This window comes from Alligator sinensis, unplaced genomic scaffold (genome assembly GCF_000455745.1).
Source record: "Alligator sinensis unplaced genomic scaffold, ASM45574v1 scaffold93_2, whole genome shotgun sequence".
NCBI lineage: Eukaryota > Metazoa > Chordata > Crocodylia > Alligatoridae > Alligator > Alligator sinensis.
The window spans coordinates 2,336,562-2,357,730 of NW_005841854.1; the positions used below are offsets into that span (position 1 = coordinate 2,336,562).

At 41.3% G+C, this 21,169-nt stretch overlaps 1 protein-coding gene across 6 annotated transcripts in view; it reads left to right on the top strand.

The window, feature by feature from the left end:
• Nucleotides 1–21,169, top strand: part of ACTN2 (actinin alpha 2) — a 104,862-nt gene that overhangs the window by 43,279 nt on the left and 40,414 nt on the right. For 5 of the 6 annotated variants that reach the window (XR_003095951.1, XM_025213603.1, XM_006016362.3 and 2 more), the window contains 6 exons: nucleotides 2,560–2,674; nucleotides 4,055–4,174; nucleotides 12,167–12,253; nucleotides 13,633–13,720; nucleotides 16,597–16,675; nucleotides 20,668–20,749. Coding sequence is in view for 5 of the 6 variants with exons in the window: in XM_025213603.1 (XP_025069388.1) it covers nucleotides 2,560–2,674; nucleotides 4,055–4,174; nucleotides 12,167–12,253; nucleotides 13,633–13,720; nucleotides 16,597–16,675; nucleotides 20,668–20,749 (571 nt within the window). In the remaining variant the exon portion in view is untranslated. Of the gene's footprint in view, nucleotides 1–759; nucleotides 901–2,559; nucleotides 2,675–4,054; nucleotides 4,175–12,166; nucleotides 12,254–13,632; nucleotides 13,721–16,596; nucleotides 16,676–20,667; nucleotides 20,750–21,169 lie in introns of those variants that run through there. The other variant, XM_025213624.1, reaches the window with a different exon arrangement.

Below are 21,169 nucleotides of genomic sequence, written 5' to 3' on the forward strand. Positions count from 1 at the left end.
CCGATTCAATTCGGATTTGGAGATTTGGCTGCCGAATTGGGCCAAATCTCCTCCAAATTGATTCAGTCACTGAAGCTTTGCACAGCCCTACAAACCATCCTGAGATGCTGGGGGACTGTGAGTTAACTTGAATCTGGAGGGAATCTGGGACAGAAGTTCAATAAACCAATTTAACCTAAATCAGTTAAGTCTGATACTACATCCATCCAGGTTTATCTTAAACCAGTTTTGGCCATTTTGAAAGCAGTTTATGTGCACTGAACTTGTGTTCCAGATTTGAACCAGTTTCTGATCACTTATACTGGTTTATATGTAGTTTATGTCCCTAACCTAAAGCACCAGGATATTCAAAGGGCTCCCAGGGAAGCCGAAACCACCTGGGTTTCTGGTCTGCCCAGGTGCCAGGCTCACAAGTCTCTCTGTGAGCCTGTCTGGCCTATTAATAAGCTCTCCTGGGCATGGGGGAAATTGTGGAGCAGCCCCTGATTGTCCTTTGGCTGGAGAGTGCAGTAGAGAGCATAGCATGCTTTTGCTGGGCTCCAGCCAAAGTGTTTTGAATGTGTGGCTGCCCATATTTATTTTAGCAGCTCTACAAATTTTGCAGACTATTACATGTGACTTTATCAGTGTCTGAAACTGGTTGTTCTCCTTTACTCATTCACCTGCTGAGCTCTCCTGTGTTTCAGAGCCTATCTTCTCCATCTGTCTCTGTCTTCTAACAGGAAGAAGGAAAAAAACTGTTAGTCTGAAGAAGCAGAGGGGAAGGGAAAGGAAGGATCAACTTAACAAGTCAGAGAGGAAGGAAGGAACATTCAACTACTAGCCCCAAGTACTTTGGAAGCTGATAAAAGCTGATCCCTCTATCTCGGACATGCTCAAACACTCTCAGACTGCTTGAAGGCAGGTTCAGTAGCATGGCTCAAAGCCAGGAGGTTGCTAATGTCTAGCTTGAGGGGGTTTTAGTACTAGAGTTTGTCAATTTATTTCTTCAAATAAAAGACACATACAATAGCAGGAAAGTAGAAAAGCTTTATAAAACTCTACATGCAAATGGAATTCAGGACAAATATCATCAGGTTATTTAAACTTAAGTCAAAAGGAAGTTTCTTATGTTAGAGAGGTTCTTGATATTTTTTCCCCAGGAATATTTTAAAACACATTTTTATGAAAAAGAGCTATAGTACACACATGCGCACACATATAAAATCACCAGAGAGACTGATGAATGAATTAGAAGACAGAAAAATATCTCTTCTGGAAAATGGTCATTTTAAGCTACTACACCAGTGGTTCTCAACATTTTTTAGACTCAAGAAACTCCTTGTTGGACTCGGGACACTCTTTGTAAAATGCCAGATCTTAGCTTTCACTCACTTTTTGACTGCAGAAGAATAAAACATCAATTCTGTTGCAAAGAACTCAGAAAAACCACAACAGATCAGGATGTTTTTGACAGTATAGATTCCTATTTGAAATCCCTGGCTTTATCTTGTAAGTCAAGTTTTCACACTTCACAGCGCTAACATCGCATAGTGCCCCACAGCACCCTGATTAATAATCACTGTACCAAACATTTACAATGTTTTAAAATTTATTTACACAAGTTTTAGACTGGTGCATAACTATTGACTAAGATTGGAATTACTTCTGTTTTATACCCTTGTAAGCGAGAGGAGAATTATTCCCAATGCTTTCACAGGCAGAAATGTGCTCATCATGTTGTCTTTCATGATAATTTTGATTCTGAAAACTTAGATATGATCACTGTTTGGAAGTTAATATAAGGAAGAATCTACATTTTTACAAAATCCATGGTGAATCAGGCCCTATTAAAATACGGAAATTATTTTGAAGTCTCTATGCAGAGATCATCATAAACAGACAGCGAGACTTGGCTGTGTTCTTTTCTTTTTAAGTGCCCTTGTTTACGATGGTATTTTGTTTCTCTACATCTTTATTTTTAAGTACCAGGATTACCTCGCTGTCACTCTGATTTCAGCAAGTGGAGATAGGTTTTCTTTTCCTCCTTTCCTCACTTCTGTCCAATAAATGCCCATGACCATAATTCTGTGTTTCTTGAATAAAAGAGGTGAGAAGCACATGTCCTTACCTATGAAGTGGGTAGTCCACACACTGATGACAGCCTGCGGTAGCACTGACAATCCATAGTTAGAGGTCATTACACACACACACACACACTTTCTTAGCCTCAGAGTCTGACAATGCATGAGCAGGCCTGTTTGATGATTATGTCCTTATGTACAGTAGTGACTGTAAAACACATTGTGCCTACACACATAGAGCATCTTTTGAAGAAAGCATAATTCAGCAAAATACTTCTCTTTCATAGAGCAGAGAGACTGTTTTATCTTCAAAGTGCATCATGAATGTGTAGGATGAGAATTTCAAGCCAGCCTGAATACTTAAAATTAATGGGAATTGAATAACTCTGTCTCCTTCACAGTCTTGACAAGCTCAGATGCAGTATTTCCTCAGGTATTTTAGCAGTTGTTTTGAAAGATGCCACAGTGACAAGTGTGTTTTTAATTGCTATTGCAGACATTCACAGCCTGGTGCAATTCCCACCTCAGGAAAGCAGGCACGCAGATCGAGAACATCGAAGAGGACTTCAGGAATGGCCTTAAATTGATGCTTCTCTTGGAGGTCATCTCAGGTTTGTTTCAAATAAAAACTTTTAATGCTCCCTACATTTTAATCTAAAACTCCTCAGCCTACATATTATATGGCGGAAATTAATCCCATATAGGTTGGTTAGGAGAAATCCTGTTGTCGAGCAGCTGAGACCAACAAATCTGCACTTCAATAAGTAATTCTTAACAGTTCACTGCCAAATGAATGAGCTCTGAGCTTCATTTATTGAGCATCCTGAGTGAATTGATTGCTGCAGCTGCTCTGATGCTGAAAATAAAAACCTTAGTTTCCCGCTACTCTTAAAAGGTAGAAGAAATGGATGATTTGTCCGCCTCACACTAACTTCCTTAATAAATTTCTTTATGGGGTTCTCTCCCCGTTTTTTCTTGTGAATACGTAACATCAGGATTCTAAGTTCATATTTGGAAACCAAAGATAAGTGCCCTAATTTTAAGTGTTCATCATCCAACATCTCCCTTTGACTTATGTTTAACTAGCTAATTCATCCTTTCTCCTTTCCATTTAAAAGGTGCAGCCGCCAATGGGGTCTGTAATAAATTGAGGAAGCTATGGGAAATGGGGAGAGGGTGACCTAGTTGATGATAGAGGGGAAAGGGAGGGAGCATGGTAAAAAGAGCATTTCTAAGCTATTTTTTGAGAAGACGACAATTTTGATATGTATTCACATATAATTACATTCTTGACCATTGGAAAAGACAAGATTGTGCAACCTTTGGATACCAGGTGGTGGCAGCATGGCCCTGAAATTAGTTGGTTTTCCAGCTGGGTTAGGTCTGAAGGTGGCAGTGATGCCTGCTGCAGCATCCTAAGGTCTGTGGGACTTATATGGTTAACTGTACAGATAATTGGATTCTGTCTGTTCCCCAGTGTACTCTTCCATCTAGTGTATCTCTGTCAATCTTCTTCACTTCAGAAATCATCAGGTTGGCTGAGATTTCACTTAGACAGGGGTAATATGGCTGTCTGATTTATATAATTCAGACTCACCTTGTAATCAGGCAGGAAAGGTTGATATACTGTGCAGAAGGGCTTCTGCCCTTCCTTTTTTAATATTCAACTACTCTAAAACAGCTATTAACAGGAAAATGAAATTTGGAAAGTAAATGTATTCATATGTCTTTAAGGTATTTGGGGTAAATGTAAAAATGTTTGTGAGGTTTTACTGCTGTACTAAAGAGATCAAAGCCTGTCACTTCTTCATTTGAATTTGCTCTTTGGGGTTTTGTTCAAAGGCACTTGACATTCTTTCAGAAAAATACCTGCAGGATAGCTGTTAGCTCTTAGACATCATATAGTGCACATACATTCTAAGTTTTTCTATTCACTTGTGTGCCTGTAGTTAGGTGCCTGTAACAATAACATCACATTTGTTTTCCTACAGGAGAAAGACTACCAAAGCCAGACAGAGGAAAGATGCGCTTCCATAAAATAGCTAATGTCAACAAAGCCCTGGATTTTATTGCCAGCAAAGGAGTGAAACTTGTATCAATTGGTGCAGAAGGTATGTGGAAGGACTTGCCAACTGGCCTTGGTTGCCAGGTCCTACATTTCTCAAACAAATTTGATACAGGGACTTGGGACCAGGTTGTGCTGGTTCTTCTTTGATTCATAGATGTAGGGTCGGAAGGGACCTAAGTAGATCATCGAGTCCGATCCCCTGCCCTGGGCAGGAGAGAATACTGGGCTCAATGACCCCAGCTAGGTAATTGTTAAGCCTCCTCTTAAAGACCCCCAAGGTAGGAGCCAGCACCACTTCCCTTGGAAGAAGAAGGTACCACTTCCCTTGGAAGTATGTCCCTTGGACATAGAAGGCCCCCAAAACATCTGAATGTTGATGGCTTCTCTGCAGTAGGGGGAGGACAAGAAGCAGAAACTTTACAGGCACATGGAAATGTGGGGCTTTGGCTGGGACTGTAGACTATAGAACAGGGGGAACCAACCGCTAAGTGGCACAGGTAACTTCTGTGCATGGCATGCAGCCCACGGGAGGGGACAGGCAGCACTACTGCAGATGGACAGGGAGCAGAAAGCAGTGCAGCAGATCAGGCAGGTGAAGGATATTGGAGTAGCACTTAGAGAGGGCATGGGGCTTTATTTGTGGCATGCCAGCCAAAAGGCCTAAAATGCCTTAGCTGCTGCTCATTCCTTTTTCCTGAAGATTAAGAGGATATTTGCTTCTTTCAGTGCCTTCCTATCTTTCAACATGCTGTTAAAAATTATAGTTCCTTTAGAAATCAGATTCTAGACTGTACTGCATCCTGCGCTTCATGTTCATTTATTGAATACCTAGAGAGCAATCATTTATACAGGAAATGTATTGGTGTAATTGCTTTGTGATTGCATTTTATTGCCATCTTGTTAATATGGTGAACTGTGCCTACTTAGTACACAGAATATTCTTGATGGGATATCCTAGATGTTTGGTCTCAGACATCTTGTATTCTTTGCTGCACAGTGGCTCAACCTCAACAGGAAGAGTGGACAGCACCCCCTGCCTCGGCATAGCCTGATAGTTAAGACCCTCTCCTGGGAGGTGGAAGATGTGACTTTGAACCACCTAAGGCTCCGAAGAGCCTAAAACCAAGGTCTTCCATTTTTGGGAGTGACCTACTTCCCAAAATATTGGTGGTAGCAATGGCACCATGACTGCCACCTCTTCCCCCAGATATGTTTCTGAATGAAAGTGGCTATGATTGCTATACTTTGCACTGAATTCAACACTGTTTATGTGGGCTATCTGTTTCTTTGGGCCTGCTGACATGACTGCCTGTGAGCACTTAAGTTCAAGGGGTGTCCACTCTCTGAATCCCAAATCCGGTTAGGTGTGAAACAGGTATCAGTAGGTTCATCTGTCCCAAGGCAGTTACTGTTTTGGGTACATGCATTGTCAGAACCGTAGGTGTCTAAATAATGTTCCTGGTGAAAATGTAGGCACTGAAAGAATCTTAGGTACCTAAGTGATGAAATGGGTTTTTCTGCTCGGCTTACTTGGATTTATCCACCTCAATTCCACCTAAGTGCTTTTGAACATCTGAGACTAGGTCACTGGTGTTAAGCTTCTGAATCCATATGCAGTCACTTAAGGAAGTCCCCACAACCCCTCCTGGTTTCAGTGTGAGTTGTTGGGGAAGTCTGTACTTCAAAAATCAGGATGATTGAGTTTAGAAGCCCAACTTCAATTATCTATTTTTGAAACTGTTGGCTATTCCTTTTAACAGGGCAAAGTGTTTTTTTAAATTTTGTTTTTTAAGAAAATGGGTCAAACTTTAAAAAAACACCTTGAACACAAGACATCAGCCACAAACTGGATTGTGTTCAGAATGGTCCAAATTCAAATAGCTGCTTTCTGTTTACAATCCTGCTCCCTGAAGGTCCATTCATAGTGTCTGATGAAGTAATTTGTTGCTTATGAAAGCTTATGCCTATCTGAATTTGTTAGTCTATAAAAGAGGCAAGGATTTTTTTGGCTGATATCTTTTATTGGACCTGTTGCATGGTTGGGATAAAGGTAGACATGTTTTTGAATGCAAGACATTTTTCATCAGTTCTGAGGAGGAAAGCAAGCACAGTGTCATGCTGGGTTGTGGGTGGCCAGGTCTGGGGGTTGAAAAAAGCAACCAAGATCCAAGAGGAGTGTGTAGAGTCTGAGTGTAGGGGAGCCTAGAAGCCAGAAGATCCATTTGGGGAACTAAATCAGAGTATCGGGCAGAGAACGGGGTCAGGAGGCTGGCCAGGTTAGGTATCTGGTTATCTGGGAGATCAAACCAAAGTCAGGTTAGGGAGCCAAAGGGCCAGGCCAAACTCAGGATCTGTGGGCAAGCCAGGTTGGGTAGCTAAGTGAGGCAGTCTCGGTTCAAGATGGAGCCTTGTTGCCTAGACACTTCCTCCTTCAGCGTTTAATAGTAAGGAGTAAAGGGTCCACTGATCCTGGCTGGCCACTCTGGTTGCACGAAGTGAGTTGGATATCAGGTTCTGACCACCTCCCTCCAAGCTCATGATCCACTATGCGTGTGACAGACTGGGATAAGTGGACATACCAGGCAGGCTGAGGCCCCAGGTTCAAGACCAACACCCAGGTGACCTGACATTACTCCCCCCACTCCCCTGCTCCTGTAACACCACCCAGAGGGGGAGGGGGGCAATTACTTGGTCCCATGAGCCACATAGGGAGGTTTGTGGAACTGTCATGGGCCAGGAAAGCACATTCCCCCCCCCCCCCCCCCCCCCCCCCCCCACTCCCACCACAACAGTTCACCAAACTTCCCTATGTGGGATGGAGACAGGAGCGGGCAGGGCCCAAGCCCTGAGTTAAGTCCACAGCTCTGACCCCTGCCCTGGCCCTGGCCCACCCCGCATATGGGGGTTGGGGTCTCTGCCACACCCACTGCAGACCTGTCCATCCTGGCCATGATGGGCAGTGGTGGCAGTGGTGGTGGCAGGAAAAAGTGGGACCTGGACTCCCACACCAGATCTGCCACCACCATTTATTGTGGCTGGGGCAGGCAGGTCTGGAGCAGATGCTGCAGGGACCCCAACCCCCTGCTTGGGCCGGGGCCGGGGCCTGCACTCAGCCCAGGACTTGGGCCCCACCCACACGGGACTGGGTTTGATGGTGGCAGCAACTAAAAGGAGCCACTGCCACAGGGACTGCCAGGAAATGGAGTCCAGCTGTGGATGTGCTCCAGGCCCGCTGCATGCCTGGGGGCAGTAGGACATGCCACGGGTCAGACGGTGCCTGCACCAGGTGGGACTGAGGGACCCACCACAGGTTGACAAAGTCCTTCTGGGGCTTGGATCTGGCCTGTGGGCCATATTTTTCTCACCCCTGACCTAGGAGACCCTAGCCCAGGCTTTCCTGGGTGGCCCTCATGAAAATTTTGTACCAGATCAGCAGCATGGATGTTTTCTGCAGGGTTCCTCAGGCTCCCACGTGTATTTGTCTGGCCTGTAACCTGGTGAATTCACAGTCTAGTAATCATACAGTATAATTTTCCTCACCTTTATCTTGAGTCTAGAATCTCTTGAAGTAAGTATTCTTCTTGTCCTTGAACCATCACGGGTGGTAGAGGAAGCTGAGATTAACCAAGGAGTGAGTTTTCCATGTAGGGCTTGAACAGGGACATGTGAAATATCAGATGGATTTTGAGTGTTGGTGGGAGTTGCAATTCATTTGTGACCAGATTAATTTGTTGGGTAATACAAAAGGTACTGATGTACCTGTGATCCAGATACTGCAGGGGCCAGCAGGTATGGAAGTATTTGGTTGACAGCCATACCTTTTGTCCTACTGACTAAGCAGGCCCTGCTGATCTATGTGTTCTTTGTATGCTTCTTTTGTCTTTTCTAGATGGACTTTTAATTTTGGACCTCTTGCCCATGTTGTACCCGGTCTTTGGCCACAGCTTTATCCGGGGTGACAAGTAGTTGGGTGTAGCTAGGGTGGAATCCATTAGTAAAGAATGGGCTTTATTCAGTCAAGGCATGAGTGGAACCTTTGTAAGCAAACTCTACAGGTGCTAGCAGGAGGGTCCTCTTGTTTTGCTGGAAATTGAGGTAACGCTGAAGCTACTGTTCTATAATCTGATTTGTTCTCTCAGCTTGGCTGCTTGTGGGTCATATATGGATGAGAGTTGGGCATGGACCCTGAGCAGGTGCAAGGCCTCACAAATGAAACTCGGGAAATGAACTGGAGCTCATAATTGGAGGTTGTGCAGCCTGGGAGACCATGAAGGTGAAGAACACATGATCTAGCCATAATTGGGCAGTGTCTTTGGCCAGGGCCGACCTGTGCATAGGATAAAGTGAGACATTTTGGTTAACTGATCTATCACTATCAGGATCATAGCGTACCCATTGGATTCAGGTATCTCTACTGTAAAGTCCAGTAAAATAGCAAACCAGGGTTAAGGGAGAGGGGAAAACAGGAGGATGGAGGAGCCCACAAGTTTTTTATGTGAGTTTTTTTAGTACAGGCACAAAGATCACAGGAGTGGATGAAATCTTGGACTGTCTCATGCAGGCATGGCCAGCAGAAGTAGTGGGCAACCAGTTGGTAGGTCTTTTTCATTTCTGGGTGGCCTGCCAACAGCAAGTCTTGGCTTTTGTGAAGAACTGTCAGTCTGGCCAGACCTGGAGGCACAGAAATCCTACCCTGAGTGAATATGACTCCCTCCTGTGCCTGGTGGGGTGTTGTGAGAGGGTGCTCTGCTCCATGGAGAGGGAATTCCTCTTAGATGGATAGCAACTCCTACCAAGGTCAGCAGATCCATTGGTAGCATGGCACCAATGGTAGAGTGAATACTTACGTGGAGTTCTCCCCTTTATAGTATTTGGTGTCAGATAGTTGTATTTTGGGTCCATTGATATAATCTTCAGGGGTGTACTCCTGCTCCCTCTGTGCAAAATTTAAGGTTTTTTTCCTACCTACGGGAACTTTTTACCATCTTGCACCATCTACACTTTTCCCAGAGCCTGACAAAGGGACTTTGATCACAAGAGCTTGCAGAAAAGGACATTTTCTTGCCATTTTCTAGTTGGTCTAATAAAAGGTATCATTTTGGAACCAAGAGTTCTAGTTTTTTTGTATGTCTTGATATAATCTTGACAGCTGAGGATGACTACAGCTCCACCTTTTATCCTTTGGTTTGATTACTATTTCACTTCTGGATGTTAGAGAGTCTATGTTTTTTCTTTCTGAGGAAGAGAGTTAGTTGTGATCCTGGCTTTTGCTGAGAATTTGGCTGTTACCTTTTTTCCTGAAGCAGCCAATATATTAGTTCATTGTGTGGTTACATCCTCTGGGAGTTGTCCAGTCTGATGTTTAATTATTGCTTTTTTTCTCAGTTGTGGCAGGAAGGTTGTCAGAGCCTGGAGGTGTTTCTATCCTGGGTGTGGAAGTATTCTTTCAGGCAAAGTCTGCAGAAGGATTCTTTTAATTCTCCACATATTAGTTTCTCCTCAGGTTGCTTCTCTGGAAAGAAGCTCAGGCCTTTAAAGAATACAGATATTTCAGAATGGGATAGAGGGTGCTGTGACCAGTTAATGATGTTGATCTTTTTGGTACTGCTGCCTTGATTTCTTCCTATGTTGCTGGTGCACTGCCTGTGAGATGTCTACTGTTGTAATAGCTGCTTCCACTTGGATGGCTGTCTGTTGTGTATTTTTAGTAGTACATTTGAGTCTGCAGCATAGTAGCTGTGTGTGTCTCCAGGTTAATAGCTCTTAGTTTAGTAGCATAGGTAAGTATGTCTTGTTTATGTTGATCCCTTTTGGAGTAGGTTAGGTGAAGAAGATGGTTTCTCAGTATTTCTGAAGTTCTCCTGCATTGTTTTGTTGCATATATAGAGCTAGAGGGGTGAAGATGATGAATCCCCTTAGGATATTACGTTAGTCTATAAGGACACTTTTACACATGCTCTGAGGGTGGGGTGTGCAGCGCTTTAATTAGACTGGCTCTGAGAGCCAGTCTAATTAAAACTCCGCTGTGTCTCCTGTATCAGTATCCCTGCACTTAAAAATGGCAGCGAGCTTTAGTTTAAGTGCCCCCACTGCCATTTTTAAGCGCGGGAACGCTGATACGCTTGCAAATACTATGCTCCAGCAGACTAAGTTAATCGAATCTGCTCCAATGTGTTGAAATTCCAGCACATCGGAACAGCCTCCACGCTTGTGTATAGACACCCTAAGGTGCCACTTTGTCCTTTCTTCTGCCTGACTTCAGACTAAGGTGGCTAAGTACCTTTCTCTGATCCTGGATAGTGCAACTAAGCTATAATGTAAGCGACAAGCAGGCCTAGGCTGAACACCCGGGAGATCTAGCTTAGTTCTGCTGAAAACTCTCTCTTTTTCTTTCTTCTTGTAAAATGGGAGTAATAGTTGTAAAACTATATATTAATATTTGAAAATTTTCAGATTCTTCTCTTTTCCCTAGAATACTTATGATACAATTTTGTGTATGTGAGCTCTGGAGTGAACTGAAAAATAGGGATTCTAGTTCTCCCAAAGTAAAGAAGGGAAATGTACACACAAATATAAGAATTACTTTGGGGATAATATTTCTGGTGGCTTGTGGAGGAGGAGAAAAAGAACTTTTTTTTTATCACATTAGCATTTTTAGCAATTTAACAACTTCCTTGTCCTGATCTTTTTGTATTCTTTCCTTGTTCTTCACACATTTTTGGCTCTTTTTCACCTAAAGAGACCAAAAAGATGAAGCTGGCAACTAGTGTGAATATTCCATCAGGAACAGTATGAGGAGAGAAACTGCTGTAGCCAGTGAAAGCAAAAAAATTCCTATACTTGCAGCATAGCTACTGCAAAATAATTATACAGTGATTATGCAAATCCATGTACTGATTGTCAGCCAATCAGCAATGCCCCTCTGAGTACTGCAATTCATGTACTGTACATTTTGAGAAATGAAAAAATGACTATAGTAATTATGCGGATCAGAGACATGCTGCATTTTGAGTTCAAGGAAATGTATAAGTTGTGGGGGGGCATGGAAATAGAAACAATTATTTGGCTATATTTGATTGACTGAGAAGGTTCAAGTTCTGTATAATTCATGGAGCATTTCAGAAGATTGATCATTTTTCTGGCCAATATGATGGCAATGCTTATGTCCCATGAAGTCTGTGAGCAGGGAAGGAAAACCCTTGAAAAAATTAGGAGGAACCCCTAAGGGTGAAGTGGAAAAATAATAAACTGGTAATCTTTTTAGCACTAATTATTGCATTATTAAAAACATATACCATGTCTGGAGCTAGATTCTCAAACTGCAGAGGTGCCATTTGAATGATATAAGTGCATGTGCCTATTGACAAGACATTTTTAATATATGCTTGAAAAATGTATACCAAACAGTGCATATACCCAAGTGCTTTCTTCTTGTTGTTGTTTTTTAAATGAAATCCCTCATAACTTGGCCAAACCAAAAGGTGCAACTAAAAGGTGCAACTACATCCTGTGGCATGTTTTCAAACACGCTTAGTAACAAGTAGCTTCCAATGCTCTTAGCTGGGGCTGCTGACTGCCAGGCATTTTTGAAAATCTGGCCTCAGCTATGGACTATGTGTATTATTTTTTAAAGCATCTTGGTAATTTAGGAGTTGTTTAAAATATGCAAAAATTATTTTTTTTCATTTGCTTTGCGAGGTTGTTTTTATGCAAACTTTCAAACTTTCCCCCTCAGACAAAGATTCATCCTATAGAAAAGTCAGCCCAAAAAGTGAAAGCTTCAGAAAGATGCAATTAACTGAATAAAAGCCATTTACTATGAAGGTGTTAGGTGACTGTAACCATAAGTAATTTTCAAGTTTATCACAATTGAAACAGAAGCACGATCCTGTTGAAAAAGTAACTAAAAGAAGCTCTTTGTAACTAAGAACTGTATTGCTGCCTATGTAACAAATGACTGGAGCATGATTAAAGTAAGACAATACATAGCAAACCATATTTCATTAATACTATGCTTTCTTTTTGTTTACCTTAGAAATTGTTGATGGCAATGTGAAAATGACCCTGGGTATGATCTGGACTATCATCCTTCGTTTTGCTATTCAGGATATTTCAGTAGAAGGTAAGAATATGACTCTGGCTTTCTTAAAATTGTTGGGACAGCGTTATGTCAACCTGAGTTGATATGGTTTGGTTTAAAACATTATTTTAGTTACATCACTGAAAAGTGAGGTGACACATTTGTAAAGTGAATTGTGTGGTAGAGTTGGTGGCATTAAGAACAAAAGTCCTCTGATTATTCACTGAAAAAGATGCAGTGAGATACCCCCTGCTGGCAATTAGATCAGTGTTTGGGGACATGGTCATTTCACCCTTACCACGGCACAGGCCACAGACAGTATTTTTATAAGGTCCTATCTAAATTACAGCAGCCTTCCTGGGATGCCATCTGGACTTCAGGCTATCTGGAATTTATATGGTGATGCACTCTGTGGTCCTGCCCTTTATCCGCCCTTTCAGTTCAAGGATGCTGACTGCCAACTTACCTCTTTGCCTCATATTTGCAAATCCCTCTTGCCTCTGACTGCAACACTGCACCGTTTGATCTGCCTTCATCCCTGCCCCTCTCTTGGCCATCTCTGATTTGTTATAGGTTCAAATCTTCTAGGAACAAAGCCACGCAGTACAGGGTCCTGGGCAATGGCACACCTTTATTGGGCATGCTGGTGGTAAGCAGAGAAGCATTGCTAGGAGTAGATGGCAGACAGGAGAGCTTGATTAGCAGAAGATGAAGGGTTGTTAACACCTATGGAGTGAAGAGATTAGCAGGGATCAAGTAGCTAATAATGAACCATGGAGTCAGTTGTTTCTTCAGCTCTGCCTGAATAGAAATGCCACTGTTCCTGACAGCTTGTTTGTTTTAAATTTTGAATGGAGCAGGAATCAAAGGGGTCTGCAACTGCACCATCAAACCCCTCCCCGCTCTCTTCTGGATCCACCCTCACTTCCATCTACCCTGCTTCTGCCATTTCCCCATTATCTTGCCAGCTTTTACACTTCCTGCCTTCTGGAACAAATACCTATATCTCTTCACTTCTTTGCAAATCTCATCTGAATAGGTATATTTCCTTCCTTACTAACCATATATCTCTCTTTAAATCAGTTCTGAATATGCAAAAGGTGCTAGACTTTTGTGCATGAATTATAGGCTGGACCTAAGAGAACCAGCTGTAGAGTCAGAAGTCATTCAGCCTTTGTGGTCCATTCAGCCCTTGCCTCATGTTGAGCCTGTCAACAAAGCTGCAAACTGTTCTGTTGCCATTGTGTTCTGTGGCAGGCATACTTGTCTACTTGGAAATGGATTGAAACCTCCAACGTATTTTGTGCAGCCCCCTGGATAAATGACAGATATTAATGAATTCTAGGTTGTGAACTTAAAATGCTAGGAAATGGTCTGGGCTCCTTTTCAGTCTCCTGTTTTCTCTCTGGTGTCCTGTATAGAGACCTCTGCTAAAGAAGGGCTGCTGCTGTGGTGTCAAAGGAAAACTGCTCCTTACAGAAATGTGAACATTCAGAACTTCCACCTCAGGTAAAATCCCATGGGGTTTGATCAACTAACATGCTTTGAGTCAGATTTTGTTCACAGTTTTGTACAACTGTAAGCGAAAGCATAATTTGACCATAACCCATGAACCAAGACTTTTTCTGTCCTCTTCTGTTGCACCCTCATAGTATTAGTTTTGTTAGCACAATTGCATTTTTAATATAACTTGGTGTTTGGGGCAAAATGCTCTTAGCTTGTTTCCATAGTTACTATATAAAAATCAGCATTTGTCCAAAGTGACCACACAATGGTATTGGATGAATGGCTTCTATTCCAGGAACACTCCTGACTTTCTAACGGCAGCCTCTGAATGTCATTATTAGAACCTTAGGGGCCAAATTCCAGTTTAATGCATGTAATACTATCAACACTTATTCCATTATGGTGGAATCACCCTTATTTGTTCAGTCTGACATTATGTTAATAACTTTCACAAAGTGCTGAAAATGTAGCTCAAAAGAAAAGCAAAACACTTCAAACAAATCCAATACTGGAATCAAGTTCATTAGCATTACTTGAATTGGAGACAGAAGGGACGGCTCAGCCGTTTTTTGTTTCTTTAATGAAAATCTGCCTCTGACTTCCAGGTCACAGGCACGTTGCTTATATTAGCAGCTTCACATCAATTGTGGCCTTGGCTATTCAGATGATCTGGCTCACCAACACATGAACCCTGGAATGAGTTCTGCTCAAAGAGCAATGTAGTTGTAATCAGATTCCTTATTAAAGGGCTATTCCATCTTAGTTTCCATTGCCTTGGTCTTCATATAATTCATACAGAGACCTACAGTTTATAAATATTTTAGAACAAATAACATGTATTAATTTATTTATTCTGTTGCTTTAAATGAATCGGAATTTGATATGGTGTATTCTGCAGGAATAGATAACAGCTGATTTCAGTAGAGCATCATGCAGACATGGGCAGCCATCCATAGGATCAAAACCTTAATGTTTTAAATTTGCATATTTTGTCTTTCATACTCTGTAGAGAATAAACAACCCTCCCCATTCCTCCAGAGCCCTGATTTACATTTGCATTCAAAGCAGAGGATATGTTTTCTTCAGTTCTTGCTTCTGATCCTATGTCCTAAAGGGTTTTTATTGTTGTATACTGTATGTTACTGCATAGAGAATATGTTTTTATCATAGTTTGATACTTAGGGTCACTGGATTCATAGGGTCACAGAACTCTTAGGTTCATTGGATTTTGACTTTTGAGTAACAGAAAGTATTTTAGCAATTGCATTAATTTTTTATTTAAGAATTGTCTCTTGCTTGTGCATGGTGATTTTGTACTCTTCACCTGCCCCGTGGCTTCTGGTATCATCTCAGCTGCAATAGGTATTTTTCAGGCCCAGAACTTATGGTTGTAAATTAGCTCTGAAAGGTTCTCAAAAGGCAGATTTATAATGGCTCCATTTGTAAAGATTGTCTCCAGAGTCAGTGTTGTCAGTTCTGATTCTGAGGTGTACGGAGCATCTGAAATTTCTCAGGACGTCATCCTCCCACTGTACTCTGCCTTGGTGAGGCTGCAGCTGGAGTACTGCATCCAATTCTAGGCTCCACAATTTAAAAAAGGATGTGGAGAAGCTTGAGAGAGTCCAGAGGAGAGCCACGTGCATGATCAGAGGGCAGGAGAACAGGACTTATGATGGGAGGCTGAGAGCCATGGGACTGTTCAGCCTGAAAAAGTACAGACTCAGGGGTGATCTGGTGGCTGCCTATAAGTACATAAGGGGTGTACATCAGGATCTGGGGGAACACCTGTTCACCAGAGCGCTCCAAGGGATGACAAGGTCCAATGGTCACAAACTCCTCCAAAATCGTTTCAGGCTGGACATAAGGAAGAACTTCTTTACTGTCCGAGTCCCCAAGGCCTGGAACAGACTGCTGCCAGAGGTGGTGCAAGCACCTATTCTGGACTCCTTTAAGAGACATTTGAACATTTATCTTGTTGGGATCCTTTGACCCTGGCTGACTTACTTCCCCTGGGGCAGGGGGCTGGACTTGATAATCTCCTGAGGTCCCTTCCAGCCCTAATGTCTATGAAATCTATGAAACTTGTAGTGTTGTCAGTAGGAAGTGCAGGTGTGCTGAGCAGATTTCAGGATAAGATCCATCTTATATATAGTGTATATAAATAAATTAAGTCTGTTTTCCATCATGACCGTACATTCCTTTATGAAAAATATATTTATGATATTATAATTTTATCTTATTGATGACACTGGAAAAATTCCTTGGTTGAATAAGATCTCTTGGAAGTCTCATCCAGACTTCATTCTTTCATTGTCATTATGAACATGTACTTCCATTTAGGTAATGAGAGATTATGCTTAGCACCTGAAAGACAAACAACTCTGTTTTGTCCCAGGGCATCAAATAGAGTCACCTCAGAGCTTTTTTGCATAGTATTATACTGTATAAAGGCCAAGAACATGATATGGCACATTGGTTGTAGCCATGTTGGTCTAAGGACATAGGCAGACAAGGTTTTTTGGGTAAATGTGATATCTTTTATTATACCAAGTAAATTGTTGAAAAAGTTGTTCTTTGCAAGCTTTTAGGCTTGTGTTTGTGCCTGAAAGCTTGCAAAGGACAATTTTTCCAACTATTTAGTTGGTCTAATAAAAGATATCATATTTACTCAAAGAACCTTGTCTGCCAATAGCATGATCAGGAATACAAAGACTGAAGAAGAGTTAATACACAGCTTAATAATTGCCCTGCTGTGAGGAGACATCATTACCTGGATATACCAGAGGAGCATACATCTAAGCCTTGAGCAAACTGCAAACTGTAAAATGTCATGATTGTATTAACTTATTTTTCCATTTTATTTTCCTATTGTTGCAAAGCTGGAAAGATGGCCTTGGATTATGTGCACTTATCCACAGACACCGACCTGATCTTATTGACTACTCCAAGCTAAATAAGGTCCTCAGTCTGGGTGGCAGAGCATGCTGTCCTGCAGCGATCTGGTTCACTTCCTGTTTGCTTAGCATGTTCCCTGAAGGATGAGCTGAGGTGTACTTACTAACTTTGACTGGCCTTGCAACCTCCTGCCAAAACTGATCTTGAGGAAACAAGGAAACCACTCTCCCCATTAACACATGCACGCATTCGTCAAGATTATGATTATTAAAAAGTTATACTGTAGCCTCCGAGGGTGTACAATGATAAAAATGCAGTCAATTGATTATTTTTATTATAACATATGCTTGGCTTGATCCTCTGCAAGTAGGCAACTTGTGCGCTCCTTTACATCAGTGCAAAGTAGGTATCAATTTTCTAATGAACTGGCGTTTTCCAGTCACATTGATGATAACGTTCTACACCCTCTTTTCAGTGGTGAAAATGACTGTGCAAACTGCAGAACAGTCAAGAATCAGGCCCATGGTTATGTTGGAAGTTTCTTTAGAGTAAATATTGCTTTTGGGAAATAACTAGACCTAGAAATCAAAAGGTATGAAGCAATATTCATTGATAGAAATTTTCTATCAAAATTTCACCCATATCCCTACAAGTCCAGACAAAACAAGTACCCTAACATCACTGGGTCTCAAAACATGGAGAGCTTAATAGTATCACAAAACAGAATGTAGAGGGCCCAGATGGCTTGATCAGACTGTGGCAGAAACTGGTAATTTTACTGGTTTTGAAATTGTACAAAAGGAAGGAAAGAGAAAAAATAGTAATGATCTCAGCTATCAGGTCTGGGACACTGGTGGCTCTTGGGAATGTAGGTAAGCACAAGTCTCAGATTTGCTGCAGGTAGTGGCACATGAATAGTGCTAGAAGAAAAAGTGAAATATTGTAGTTTCTCCTTTGGACAATTTCCTGTCCTCTGAAATAAGACTGTCTTGACATACCCTCCAATACCAGCCAGGTAAAATGTTCATCATGGTCTTAATTTGTTCAATACTACCGAATTCCAGCTATTTGATTTGGAATAATTGCAATTTAGCAAATGATGCACACTCCTAAGTGGCAGCTGTCCCCCCTCTTGACGTGGTTAAAAAGTACGCTAATCCATACCCTCACCGTTCTTCACATCATTTGCCACACAGTTCCAATACAATTAGTAATACAAATCTAAATCAACAGGGCAAAATATCAGCCACACTTCTGTGAACATACATACTCACTGAAGTACTCAGGCCAGCTGTTCATGTTTGAAAATGTACTTAGCCATGACATAAACAAAGGCTAACAGTTTTGAAGGCCTATTGAGAACTTGGCCCATGATATAGAGTACCTTCCTAGTAAAATCACCCTACTTATATGTGGCGAAAGAACAGAACACAAACAAATGTGACTCAGCAAAAGTGTTTCTCTCAGAAATTCCCAAATGAAAATGGGTCAGATTTCAAACAGTGACTGGAGCTGCACCCTGTAGACCATGTTCAGGAAGATCCTAATATCCTTTTCTTGCTGTGTTTGACTGACTACTTGTTTTGCGTGTATTAACAACTGGCTTGATGTCTTTCTTTTGGCATGATATCTGTTTCTGTTGCATGTGTTTTTTTCTTGCCAATCTACCTTTTGTGTGGACTTGTAGCTGGAAGGATGGCCTTGGTCTCAATGCCTTTATCCATAGACAAAGGCCTGATCTTTTTGATTATGGCAAGTTATACAAGGTATTGCTGCTGTAGTAATAGAGATACTTTTTATTTTTTGAAGGAATGGGTGGTTGAGGTCTCCCAGCTTCATTTTAAGCAAATCTTCCTCCAGTTAAGCGTTGTTTAATCATTGACTAATCCACACGGGAGTTGCCCATCTTTCATCAACAGTGTCTTAAATTAGTCAATTAGTCTTGCTTAGATTTAGTCTAGGAATAGCTATATATTCACTTTCCACAACAAGTTGTTGCCTATGTTATCTGTACATGCTTTATACGCACAGTGGCATATACATAAATATATAGTTGATAATAAAGTCATGGGTTTTAACTATTGTGCACAATGTTAAGGCTTTTTTAAACGACAATGCTGTATAGAATATAAATTGCTAATGAAATGCATTTGATGGTAACATTGATGATAAAGATGTGACTTATAAAAATAAGTTCAACTGAACCCAGATCATTAGGTCTTATGAATTCAAACTGTTTTTCATAACTAACTTTCCTGATAATATTTCTTAAAAAAAAAAAAAAAGAACTAGCAAGCTCCATTCATTAGAAATAGGTGCTAGTCGTGATATTACTTTTGTCTGAATAATTCACAGAAAATTGACACTTCATATCCATTATGTGTATGAAGTACAAGCTTCCATGAAACTTGGAATAATCACTGTCAGTTAAATCTCATTATTTTCACTAGTGCCATAAAAAAACGCCCATGAGACAAGCTCCCACTGTAGGCCAGTACTTGTATCCCAATGTGAAATGAAGAAGTTCCTTACAAAAAATCATTTTACCTACTGGGAGATCCCAAGTCTGTTCTGAAGAGAAGTTCTTCTCTCATTTGAGAATACCCATAAGACATTTTTCAGGCACCAAGACCTCTCATGAGTTTGGGAGACTTAAGGCTATGCCTTTAATGATTCTCTCCTGAACCCAGATTCACTGTCAAAGAAATCAGACCCACCTACCCACCTGACAACTCCAGACCTACAATTAGGCAGGCACTTATTTCTTCATTAGTGGATCTGGATCAAGAGAGAAGCAGTTTGGATGTGGCCTCACACCAATTCAACACATTTTAGGAATTAGGGACATTAGGAATTTCTTACACGATCACCACCTGTAATATGATACAGTGGGCACATCTACATGTGCCCCCATGGCACCGTTGTTACTGCACCGTCATTTAGTACTTTCTTTTGGAAGTACTAAAGGACGGCGCAATAACAGCTGTTACTGCCCCGTCCCGACAGTGCATGGCTATTTTTAGACATTACGTCACTGTAGCAACACACTATAATGAAGTAGCTCATCACTACATAGCATTGGTGTCACAGTTTGTGCCTGCTGATGCTATGTCTCCATAGCGACAAACTATGTTGCTGTAGTGCATTGCTATGCGGAAGTAGCATCACATGTAGACGTGCCCAGTGAGGACTAACTTCAGCTTCCCAGCAGAGATGGTTAAATCATGAAACAAAATTCTGCTTCACCTTATCTCTTGGTATGACTCTACTGAGACATCTGCATTTCCTCTGCATCTTCTCTTATGCCTTACACCACTAATTCTGCCCTAGTGTGCATGCTTAAAAATTATTCAAAAAAGGTCCAAATCATTTTACAATCTGTTACAATTGAGTTTCACCTGATTATGGAGAAATGCCATGCAAGACTCCAAAAAGTGTATTTGGCTGAGGGAGACATGGTGGAACTCAGCTTTTGTCCTATGTATGCTATATACATATAAGTATATCTATACATACATACAGAGATCTATTTGTCTATATTAAATAATCTACCCCAGAACAAATCTGCAGCATGCTCCTAATGGCACCTAGTAGGTTATGAATATTTGCACTTAAAAATGTAGCGTGAGATTGATTTGACAGATCAATTTAGATCAGGGTTCTCCAACTTAGAGGAGATGGGAAGGGGACTGCACACTATATAGGCTGTATGCTGGAGGGGCAGGGTCCCAGGATCCCTTCTCCCCCCCACCTCCCGCTATTCAAGCTGTACGGGCAGCATGCAGCCCTGCATTTCTCTTGGGTCCTGCCCCACTGCATAGCAGTAGGAGAGGTGGCCACAGGGGCCCACAGGCCATGAGTTGGATGGCTCTGATTTACACAGATGCTGCATATAGAGAGATTTTGAAGAATAATAGTTTTGACTCAAGTGTCTAGTTGAGGAAAATCCCTTTTCTTGGATCAAACAGAATAATTTTCAGTATACTTACTGTATTATTATTGCTTCAAGAAAAGCCTCTGTTGCTTAACTGGTTATACTTTCTTCTTTTGTGCAGGATGACCCTCTAGGAAATATAAATCTTGCAATGGAAATTGCAGAAAAACATTTGGATATCCCTAAGATGTTGGATGCAGAAGGTGAGAGCTATCATCTTTAATGTATTTTAATGAGAGGTAGGCAGCAAAACATGTATTACCCTTGGCATGACAAATTTTCATAATTGTTTATACATGAATCATCACATGTATGTATGTTTATTCAGTTGACTTCCAGGCTACCCTTCCTAAAAAGGTTCAGGGTGCCTTAAAATAAAAACAAGTCTTGAAAACAGATAAATAAAACAATTCTTCAGACAGTACTTTAAACTTAACCTCTTTCTGATGCTTCTTTTTTTAAAATGATCTCTTGCATCTTGATTCCTGAGTGCTAGAGAACCTCATACTTTTTAATTTGTTAATAATAAAATTATCCTCTCTTATTTACATTGCAGCAACCTCCTTGATCCCTAATCAAAAAGTATGCTCCTCAGGTGGTATGACCTATGCACATACAGAATG